At 42.8% G+C, this 11,888-nt stretch overlaps 1 protein-coding gene across 1 annotated transcript in view; it reads left to right on the top strand.

Annotated features, from left to right (window-relative positions):
- The first annotated feature begins 6,924 nt into the window (after positions 1 to 6,924).
- xylt1 (xylosyltransferase I) overlaps positions 6,925 to 11,888 on the top strand; it is a 98,543-nt gene continuing 93,579 nt past the window's right edge. The window contains exon 1 of the mRNA XM_061769753.1: positions 6,925 to 7,534. Within this exon, the coding sequence (XP_061625737.1) occupies positions 7,025 to 7,534 (510 nt within the window). The 5' untranslated portion in view covers positions 6,925 to 7,024. The remainder of the gene's footprint in view (positions 7,535 to 11,888) is intronic.

The following is an 11,888-nucleotide window of genomic DNA, read 5'->3' as shown; positions in this document are numbered from 1 at the left end:
GTGTGTGGATGTAGATGTGAAAGTGACACACACACACATACACCATTGCTCCCACCATTATAATTTTGATCTGAAGAGCGAGAAAACGTGAGACGATTATGCAACTGTTTAACTACCTAAGCTGTGAGTGATTGGCGGCGGGGAGAAGCACTTACTTACGTGATGTCAGCCGTGCAGCAAAAACATGCGTGATAGGCTGATTGAAGACTCTAAATTGCCTGTAGGTGTGAATGTGAGTGTGAATGGTTCTTTGTTTCTATCTGCCCTATGATTGGCTGGCAACCAGTTCAGGGTGTACCCCGTCTCTCGCCCAAAGATAGCCGGGATAGGCTCCAGCACGCCCGCGACCCTAGTGAGGAGAAGCGGTACAGAAAATGGGTGAATGGATGGATGCATTGCATGCTTAACACACCAGTAAAACTGTATTCTTAATGTGTAAATTTAAAAAAAGTAACAACAGTCAAATACACTTTTTACTAACGAAAATAAAAAAACTAGTGTGGCGATAGTGAAATCGTGCATTTCTTTGTACTTTTTACTTAGGTTTATACGTAAATCATGGTAAGTTTACGTAATTCCAGCAGACGGCGTGTATACTTTGAAGAGACTGACGCTGTCATTGTTAACACTATGCGTTTGCCTGGCAACCAGAAGTTAGCATTTTCCTTACCCCAAACGCGGAAGTGCTGCATGCATAGTCCAACATTTGGATTCTATGCAAATTTGGGGAATGTGGGGGGAAGCCACATTACCCAGAGAAAACTCATGCAAGCTCAAGCAGAACATGAGACCACACACTCAACACATGAACCACACATCGAACCCCGAACCTGAGAACTGTGAGGCAGATGTGCTAAACACTCAACACAGCGGTGGCCATTCAAAACATTAAATTCACTATCCAAGATTCAAGATATTCTTTAAAAACATGTTGTTGTAAAATATATTTTATTTTGTATTTTAGCTACAGACTGTCAGCACATACAGGAAAACACATATAGTTTAATGTTAAAAAGTTAAAAAAGAGGGCAAAGTCATTTTTGGGCACTGACAATCTGTGAATTGCAATCCACAGTGATACACTCCAAAAAGACAGAAATTGCATTGCAATGGTTATAAAATATTCAGCTACAAAAAAACATCTGCTTTCCACAAATCAGTATCATTACAATGTGCGCTCCAACCACAGCGGGAAACGCCTCCTTCATAAGGCGTAGTTGTAGATTGTGTAATGTCTGAAAGTCACACAAATGGTCAAAACAGCATCACAACAAACAAAAGGCGGATTGGGACTTGTTTGTGCCTTTGCCCCATGATTCCCAAATTTAGAACGCCATTTGCCAGAGGGTACGTGAAGAAAGCCCCTCTTTCAGTTGTTTGGCTTGTTCTATTAAGCAAGCACACTTGACTAAACCGACTGAAAAAGCAACTACTTGTTGTCATGAACCATACAATTTTCCAGCAACATGAGTGTCACTGCAACACCCTGCAGTTGCATATTCCCAAAAAAACTTTGAGCATGAACACACTCAAACTCCATCTATCCACAGACACCACAACAGGGCAGGCAACCCGGGCAATTGCCCCAAGCTTTTAATTAATTGAAGGGGCTAAAGGTACCCCTATAGACAGTTGATATTGGCCCATATCAATGACAAAATAATGGCAATGTTTTAGACACTGCAACGTGTCAGGAATCCCCCACGTAGGTCTTGGGCAAGACATCCATGCATCCATCCATTTTCTGAGCCGCTACTCCACACTAGGGTCGCGGGCGTGCTGGAGCTTATCCCAGCTATCATCGGGCAGGAGGCGGGCTACACCCTGAACTGGTTGCCAGCCAATCGCAGGGCACATACAAACAAACAACCATTCGCACTCACATTCACACCTACGGGCAATTTAGAGTTGTCAATTAACCTACCATGCATGTTTTTGGGATGTGGGAGGAAACGGGAGTGCCTGGATAAAAACCCACGCAGGCACGGGGAGAACATGCAGACGCCACACAGGCGGGGCCGGGGATTGAACCCCAGTCCTCAGAACTGTGAGGCAGACGCTCTAACCAGTCGACCACCGTGCCGCCTGGGCAAGACACTGAACCCTAATTTGCTACCAGTGGGCCTGGCAGCACTTTGCATGGCAGCAGCCGCCCATTGATGGGTGAATGTGAAGCTTCATAAAGCTCTGTGATGGTGTAGATAAAGCACTATACAAGTGCAGTCCATTTACCATTCATAAGTGTATAGGAAAACGCTTTAACGTCCATAAAATGCAAACTATTAAGACAATTGTTCTGATATTTGCAGAGGTTGAAGGAAGTATAGGTAGGAATGTCCATTTTTGGTGATGATTGATTGCAGTTTTGTGACATTAAACTACGTCAAGGTTTTTCTCCATAGTGAGGAAATAGAGGAGTCGCCAGAAGGTCTCCAATGACATCGAACATGTTCTATTTCACAGCCACTTCCTGGCAAACTGGCATGTCCCCAGGAGACTCCAGTAGATGTGACAGAGACGTCTCCGCAACCAGAGGAGACTCGAGTCGCCATCAGGTCGCCAACTAGTGAGATAGAGATCTTACTAGCTGTTGGTGTGTGGTGGCGAGTAAGGAGCCCCATGAGACAGCTGATATTGGTCCATAATCAACGAAAGTCAACAAAAAAGATAATTTCTTTTTATATAAAATAACAAACTGAAGCCTGGACCAGACAACAAGACGATTTTGGTTCATCACAATAGCACTATGTCAGACTACTGCCTTAAAATCTTTCCATGTCTCGGTCAGAACACTGGCAACACTGCACGTTATATACATTATTACGATATCACCGTATGCCTTCTTTTACAGTATGATCCCTGGACTAATTTTGTCAAATCAGCATTCCTGTAGGCTAAACATAGCTGTTCTTCTTTCGTAGTCCATCCTGCCATATCCCTTTTCCTCACTCGGCTTTCAGGTGAGCCGGAGCCTACGTGTAAAAAAATTATAGATTTTTACCATGTTTCACGGAAATGAGTCACATTGAAAACTTGACTTCTGTGTGGGGCTGTGCTGCAGTGGAGACTGTGCTCGTTGCTACCCAACTCTGGTTACAATTATGTTTTAAAAAAAAAAAAAAAAGGCTTCCTCGATATGCTCTGGTGAGGTGTCGCTGTCAAAGACCACCTGTCTGCTGCTGCGTCTCTCGGTGTGCTCCTCCACTTCAGTCGGCACGCTGCCTGACTACATGAGACACTTCATGCATTCGTGTCTTCCAGGAGGATGCGTCAGGCTTCAACAGTCTGCTGCTCCTAAAAGAGGTCTACTCCCTCCTGTCCCGGGCACACTCCACCAGCTGACTCGTTGTGTGCCTCTTTCCACCTCTATGTTATTGATCGTTTCTCTGCACACAAAATGTACAGGTCGTTTATGAGCCTGCGTAACATGCTTGATGGAATCCCAGCAAGTTACAGTACACCAGTCGGTCTCTGTGTGTCTTTGAGTGAGTGACATAGTCAGCTCTACTAATTATCAGCATTCAGCACTCTGTCCCTGGACCGACGGATGGATAGACTCGTCTTTCTGCCATCTTTTGCTCCCCTATTTTAGCAAAGCCACTAATGTGCTTTTACATACACTGATAGTGTTCCAATCTAAGCTTCTCATAAGCTTACGTTCTGACTGTATCTATTTTTATTTGAGCTGTTCTTCATCTCACTTTTCTTTCATTTTGCTCTCATTTTATGATTTGTATCGTCTCCCTCGCTGCCTTCCATCCTGTGTTATCGCTCTCACGTTTGTTGTAATTACCAGCTTTGCATTTTTATCCTTGGCAGCCGCCCTCCCCATCTGCCTTACTCACCTTGATGAAGAAAGGCTTGACATTTAAAAGATTGGCAAATATCTTTGGAGTGTCAAACATACAGCCTTATCTCTGGAGTGTTGTCTCTGTTTGCCTGTAGATATAGCACCAAGTTAATCATTTTTGCTGCAAGTCAAATACTAAAAACGTGTCAACAGAAGTGTGGAGAGAATGTTTATTACAAACATGACTGTGACTCGACAGTATGTTTGATTAAGAAAACGTGACAAAAAGTGACACTTGGGGAGTGTTAGATTTATTACTTGACTTGTTTTCCTCCACACACGAAGATGAACATACTATACTGTCGGCCTTACCTGAATTTGATGTTGTTCTTCTTCAGGCCACAAATTAGTTTAGAAATAATCAACAGCACCTCTGCTGGTGGAAGGTGGTGCACATTATACCTCGATAACAAAATGAACCCACAATCAACTCCACAAAATCTAAATAATTCTAACCAATCAATTAATTGACTAATCAGTCATTAGTCTATTCTAGCAGAGGTGTTGGGTTTAGAGTATATTATCTACCCTACTGTAATTCTCCAACAAGCAAGCACTGTCCATTTCCCACTATTATAGTGGATGACTTTTGTACAGTTCCTCAGTCTCAGTTGTTCCTGGCTCTCTGTGCATCTTGCACACCATGACACAATTCACACTTTCTTTTAAAGCTCCAATATATGTCAGGAATGTCTGCCTTGTCAATTTAGTAACACAAGGCAGGCATGTCAAGGAGAGTCACTGTGTTGCCTGTTGTTTTTGGCTACTGAAGATATGTTGGCGTGTGTGAGACAGTCAAGGCACTTCCAAAGGATAAACACCAGAGGAGCGTAATTAAAATGATCACTTCTTTTTAGGGCTTTCTAATGCCTTTGCAGTATATAACTGACTCACAAACAAATGCCTGACATACTATATCTGAAACATAGTCTGTCATTAAACTCTGCATCTGTCAATTTCCTTGGTTTCCACCCTCAGTTATTTCCTTTTTACCTTTCGTCAACATTCAAACTAGTTACTGGGTTGACAGAAGCATGCTTGTGCTTACTCTGTAATTCACCACCCCGATTACGTTGAGGCAAAGTGAAAAAATTACTGCACCATAAAAAACCTTTCTGATTTCCTGAATGTCTGCCCTTAAAGTCATATCCCAAGGCCATATACTTGGAAAAGATTACCTTCATCTAACTCCGACTCTCTTCTGTTTGAGAAATAGACGTTAGCTACTGGAGTAATCATGATACAGTATTTGAATCTCCTCTTCTCCCCTTCTGTTTACCAACACATAGTCTGCTGACATGATCCCAAGCTTAGATTAAAACATGAAAACTCCCCACTCGGCGCAGCTTTCCTTAAATGTGTCCATTCGCAACAACAGAAGAACCTTAGGAGAGAGAAAGAAAGAGAGCAAGCGAGAGAGAGAGAGAGCATAGTTCATAGATTTTTAAATGCATTGTGAAACTTATTTGTGCAAAGATGGATGGCATGTGTTTACAAAAAGCAGAATAGGATGTGAGATGACGAGAACATAAATGTTGACGTGTCTCACTTGAATAGTGATAGCATATAGGGTTCTCACACCTATATATGTGTACGCAACCACACTTACGCATCTGCAAATGTGAAAAACAAATGATAAGACACACTGAAGAAGGGCAGGGCCCATATCTCTGTAAAGTCATTGACCACTTGAAAATTTTGTTGAACGAATGCGAGGCCGTGCTGCTGCTGGGATCCAACTTAGAATGTATACAGGATATTTTCAAACAGCCAGCACACCCAAGATGTGTTGTGGGGCAGAACATAAGAGTCTTGTATCAAGCAAAGGAAAGCCTTTTGGTACAATTCTGTTTTTGTTTCCAATTTAAATTGTCAAGTCTTAAAAGGGTGCAAGGAAGTAAAACCATCATTTAGGCACCCAAGTCCAACATCATGGGTGACAGTAGCTCAGTTCATAAGAAGTTGCATGTCCAGTATAATTACGGGTGAGGCAGTTAAAAAAAAAATGTGAAGCAAAACGTGCATTGGGACTGGTTGGAGATATGCAAGTTCAATTTTCTTTTCTTTATTGTTTCTGACACCTACTGTGATGCCTGTAAGCAAGGCACCAACGCCCACATTATTTCTCTTCTAGATTGGTGATGTATACATTTGAATACACAGTACATGTTAGAAAGTGTATCTTCATTTTAAAAGTTATACGTGATCATCATGCCATCCACCCTGTACTATAAATTAGAAATGTGACTAATGGTATTTGGTGAAATTCCTAAAATTCAGACACCAGTAATGGGTAGTCACAAATTACAAATACTTTGTTGCTGTACTCTAGTAGATTTTTTAGGTATTTGCACTTTGCTTAAGTATTTAATTATGATGACTTGTAACTTCTATATTCTCTACATTTGAAGACAAATGCCTCTTTTCCACTGCTTACTTTGTCAAAATAGGATAGTTACTCTGCGGATGATGACACAATGTAAAAAAAAAAAGGTGCCGTGAAAAAGTATTTATCTGGTTCTCAAATTCTTATTGTCTTTTGCATAGTTTCCCCACTTTAATGTTTAAGATCATCAAACACATAGAAATATGAGACAAAGATAGCCCAAGAAAAGCTAAAATGCAGCTTTTAAATGGTGATTTTATGTATAAGGGGGGGGGGACTTTTCAATGCTTCCTCGACCTGTGTGAAAAAGTAATGTCCCCCTTTGTTAAATCATCAATTAACTCACTAATTCAAAAATGTTTTGGGGGGGCTGATTTGATTTTCACTGACCACACCCAAGCCTGATGAGCTACATACCTGTTCAATTGAGAAACTACTTAAATAGAAGCTTTCTGACGAGGTTGGCGGGCGTGCTGGAGCCAATCCCAGCTATCTTCGGGCGAGAGGCGGGGTACACCCTGGACTGGTCGCCAGCCAACCGCAGGGCACTTTGAAACAAACAACCATTCGCGCCTAGGGGGAATTTAGAGTCTTCAATCAACCTACCACGCATGATTTTGGGATGTGGGAGGAAAACCCCACGCAGGCACGGGGAGAACATGCAAACTCCACACAGGCGAGGCCGGATTTGAACTCCGGTCCTCAGAACTGTGATGCAGACGCGCTAAGCAGTCGGTTATTTATTGACTTATTTCTAGAACTTTTTCCACCTGTGACAGGTAGAGTAGATGTCAGTTTGTCAGAGCCAGCATTTCTCCACACCGACCTCCACCACACGGTGGCCCCGTCCTTCCTCCAGGCTGCACGGTGGCGTGGCTCGTCCTCCCGCCCACCCTCCGCCAGCTCCCCTCCCTCCTATTTCCAGTCTCCAACCTCGCTGCACAGCGCGCGCACACACGCACACGCGCACACACCGCCGCTGCTCCGGCTCTGTGCTGCCTGCTGCGAAGATGGTCGGCGGCGTGTGTGCTCGCAGGCTGGCCCGCCGGTCTCGGTCCGCCCTCGTCGTAGCCCTCACGGTGCTGCTGGTGCAGACGCTGATCGTGTGGAACTTCAGCAGCCTCGACTCCGGCGAAGACAGCCGGGGAGACGCAGGCTCCAACGTGCGGGAGAAGAGGGACCGTGTAGCGGGCAACAAAGCCGCCGGCAGCGACTATTTCCAGCATGGAGTGCAGCGGCAGCGGCGGCAGCATCTCCCGCCGCCGGGAAGAGGAACATCTCGTCACATACAGCAGCCGGTAAGACACACGTTGTATCCCTGCGTTGGACGAACCGTGTGGCCGTGGTGCAGCTGGCTCCGTAGCCTTGCCCTCAAGTGCAGAAACGGAGCGCACCGCCGGGCCTCAAACTGCATGTTTATTATTTGTTGTCTCGAACGTAGGCGAATGACACCGCGCCTGCAGTCGCACACGTGTGGCCTCTTTGCTCCTCTGATGCCGAGGACAGGAGACGCATCGCATCATAACACTCCGTGGAAATGCAATTGACAAAGCTGTGGATGAAATTGGAACTCGGTGGTGTTGCCCAATGACGGCATGGCATCACAAATCCGTTAGCTGAGAAGATGACAGAAAACACAGTCACTTGGTCGAAAGCGTCTGTTGATGTCTTGGAATGTTTCCCTGTTTATTCATCTTTGCAGTCGCTTTGAGAATGACTTCGTGCAAATTAATCGACGCACTCATAAACGACAACATTAGGGACACATGCTGTTACAACCTAGTGCAATGAAACACAATACTGCATTTGCAAAATAGCAATGATCACTTTTGGTTGACACGGTCAGAGAGGTATGGAGCTATCATTTGATTTATCATTGTGGCTGTAGTTTGCAATGGTGTAGAAGTGCACTTCATGCTGACAGATGGCATCTATTTGTCTCTCATGTAAAGAAAAGCCATGATAAAGTGCAGTTCTACACCCCTGGAAACTGAAACCACAATAATCATAATCATATTGTTTACTTCGACCCTAAAACTTGGTGTTATTATCTCTTCAGGCAGAATATTGCTCTATAGTCTCGCATTTGGTTGTGCAGGAGCCACATTTTGTGGCCAGGCAGTTTTGAAAATTTGAACCACAAATGCCAACATGGTTGTGGAACCATTCTAAACCTAAATGTATACAGAACGATTGTGGAAATTCAGTATAAGATGATCCGTTTCAATGCCTTAGCAACTAAAAATGAATAAATAATGCTAATATTTATTTGTGCACTCAGCTGACTGGGTCTTGTGCCCTGGGGGCTGCACAGTGAGTAGCTTTGTGTTTAAGCAAGACCTCCGCTCAGCATGTTATTCATTTTTACAGCCTGACGGCTGGCATTAAATTCTCGAAAATTGAACTTCTCTTTCACGTGGTCTCACAAGACGCCAGGCTGCCCTAAAGAAATTGGACGCAGTTGTGTCTGGCATTCACACAGCATTTTCCCTTCATAAAACTGCCAGCCGTTTAGTGGAAGCCTGCCCGTCAGACTGCATGCGACCTGTAGACAACTGTGATGTCTTATGAAAAACTGTGGCCTCCGCACACATTCAGTTCCTCTGAGCTATGCGTGGTATCATCTGTCTCCTCCGCAGACGTTACAGTGAGACGGTCTCTTCTTCTGGTTGGACTGTTTGTCCCACTTGCCACCACTTTAACAATACAAAGTCATGCCAAGGACGTGTTGCTTATCTCTAATGAAATAACAGTGAGATGCTCTGAGTGATTTTAAGCCTTGTTTTAACTTTGAACAGTATTGTAATTTCATTACCGCTATCAAGGAGGTTTTGCCTTCATTGCAGTTTGTTTTGTTAAGTTGTGAGCAGGATTATAGAGAAAAACCTATGGAGGGGCAGGAGCCTAGGAAGAATTGATTTGCTTTTGCTATGGATCCAGATAAAGGTATGGATCCAGGATTTGTTTGTCACTTTTGCCAACATTTCAAATTGCATGTATGGTATTTTTCACAATATCGCAACATAATATTATTGCAAGATAAAGTCAAATTAATGTTATCTGTGAAAACTGACATTTTGTCTCAGGAATGTTTGGCCTAGGCAGAAGTGCCATTCTGGCTTTGTTCTTGTTTGGCATTACACAATTCAAGAACATGCTTGACTAAATCTATGTCGTTTTTTCTTCTTCTCTGACATAATAGGATTGCAGTTTGTCAGAAGTTGTTTGTGGTATGTTATTTGAATGCATTTCATCATTAAGACTTGCTCTTAATCTGTATCCATGACCTTTCGATGTCACTGGCAAGGTGATGGCAAGTCATCACCTTGAGACACATAACCTTAACGGGCGTCCAGCAGTCATTTAACTGGTCTGTCATGCTTACCCTGCTTATGGCAGTGGCGTGGTCCCTGCATTGGACATATTCAATGAGTCTCTTCTAGATGCATGCCAACCTTCAAGTGGATAATAAATGCTTTTTTTTTGTTTTTTGTTTTGCCAACCCAGTGTTGTGGGTGGTGTGTGTGAGTGGATGTTAGAGAATGTGGTTTGGCAAAGCAGAGTTGTCCTGCCTCAAGGATGATACGTAAATGGCAAGTGATGCTTGGTGAGGCACAATGGCTCATAGAAAGGAGAGCAGCACTTCTCACACACAGTAGAAGGAGCCAGAAACCACAATATGACAAAAGCTGGATTTTGATGTGGCAACTTGCACTGGATGGAAATAATATAGTGGATATGTGATTCAGCTGGTAGGAGCCAAACTTGTCATTAGTGGTTGTTTCGTCTTGTGGGAAATGATGCAAGTGTGTGGAGATATTGTATCATGTATATATTTTCTATATTCTTTGCCCATGAGCCTTGGTCACCCTTTGCCAAGACATCATTAGACCCTCTGTTTTGTGTCAATTCAGAACAAGCAATGGCACACATTATTGTCATCATTGAAACTTTTACCGAGCCAGGCTTTGTGGTAGACGTGAGAAAATGTTAATCTGCCAGATTTAAAACAATCTGCTTTCAGCAGGAGGCAGAAGAAGTTTCTTCAGGCTTCACATCTGGTCGTCAGCATTTTCTTCTCGTTTGCCATTACATGCCGTCCGGATGTTTCCAGTGGGTCTCCACATGTTGTAAAGAGTTTCCCTGTTAGTCATTGTATAGCTTTTGACATTACCTTAGTTGTTGTATTTTTTTCCATCTCCATGACTGTGTACAAATTATTCACAAATCTTTCCCATGGCAAATATGGGAAAACTTGGTATTACACGTCATATTTCCCTGTGCTGTCTCCACACGTAGCACATCCCACTGGTACTTTAATTACAATGTCCATGAGGTAACAAATATCACATGTAACATGATTACTTTTCTTAAGTAATAAAAAAAATAAAATAAAATAAATCCTTATTCTGAACAATTGGTGATGGATGCCTCATGTAACCATCAGCAAAGGAAAACCAGAGGACAGGCAGTTGAAAAGAACTTAAATGTTGATTGCATGAAAATTATTTATCCCAAAAGGATCCATAACAATACGTTGTCTCTTGCCAGTTGCGTTTGAAGAATGAAAACACAATTTCCATTAGGAGTCGTTCTTTGCTCTTTTTTCATAAATAAATGTTGTCTAGTTCTGATAAAACTGCATACTGCACATTATTAAATTACATTACATTTAATTAAATGTATGTACTTTACTTAATACTGGCCATAATTGATTCCATGCACTAAATGCACCTGTAGATGAATGAATTGGGGTTGGATTGGAACCCTTAGTTCTTCTGAATCTTAATTCTTCATTTTACGCAGAGAATTTTGGAAAATTCCAGGCTCCTGACTTAGTGGGAACAATTAGGAAAAGGCCCTTCTCTATTACACCATCTGTCCCAGTCCACTATGGATTGTCCATAAAGGCTTGGATGGAGACATTGGTTGTCCTGACCTCCACCCCATTAATTAGAGCAGACATAATAAATAACCTGTGACCTCATTTTCTTTCCTGGATTATTTTATTTTAGGAAATGTAGGTAAATAAAATCAGAATCATTTGCAGCATTATTAACTAATAACACTTACCAGTTGGAATGCTGTTTCATCTCTAATGATATGAAGGGTCCCTAATAGTGTAGAAGTATCGTTATTATATTTTTAAATCATCCCTCTTGCCGGCACACAGCTATTGGTTGTTGGCGTCCACGAACGATCATGGGTGGGTATAGATACATGAGGTCTGATACATATGTAAGTCACCTGCGATTATCATGAACTCATTCTGTATTTGATAAGGGTACCTGCTCACCTTGTCTGTTGCCACAGTGGCCAAGAGCAGTGACAATGCTCCAGTCATACACTGATCGCTGCGTCCTCTTCCACACATAGATGTCTCCATGTGAGACAGTCATTGCCAATTGTCAAAGGGACTGAGAAGAGTCACTTTGCTTGGTGGTGAATGAAGTCAGCTGTGTTCACTCCAACAGGGGCGGAAACTGGCCTTTTTAAAATGTCCATTTGTGAAATTACGAAAACCCGGTCTAACCTGTCTTCACGCAGATTTACTCTGCTGCCGCAGCAGATTTACGCCACTCACGAAAATAGTCATACACAAATATCTTCATACTTTTTGTAGTCTAAAATCTGATGCACCTCGTCCACTGG

The sequence above is a fragment of the Phyllopteryx taeniolatus genome, chromosome 4 (genome assembly GCF_024500385.1).
Source record: "Phyllopteryx taeniolatus isolate TA_2022b chromosome 4, UOR_Ptae_1.2, whole genome shotgun sequence".
Taxonomy (NCBI): domain Eukaryota; kingdom Metazoa; phylum Chordata; class Actinopteri; order Syngnathiformes; family Syngnathidae; genus Phyllopteryx; species Phyllopteryx taeniolatus.
This window is presented reverse-complemented; position numbering and strand designations above follow the sequence as displayed.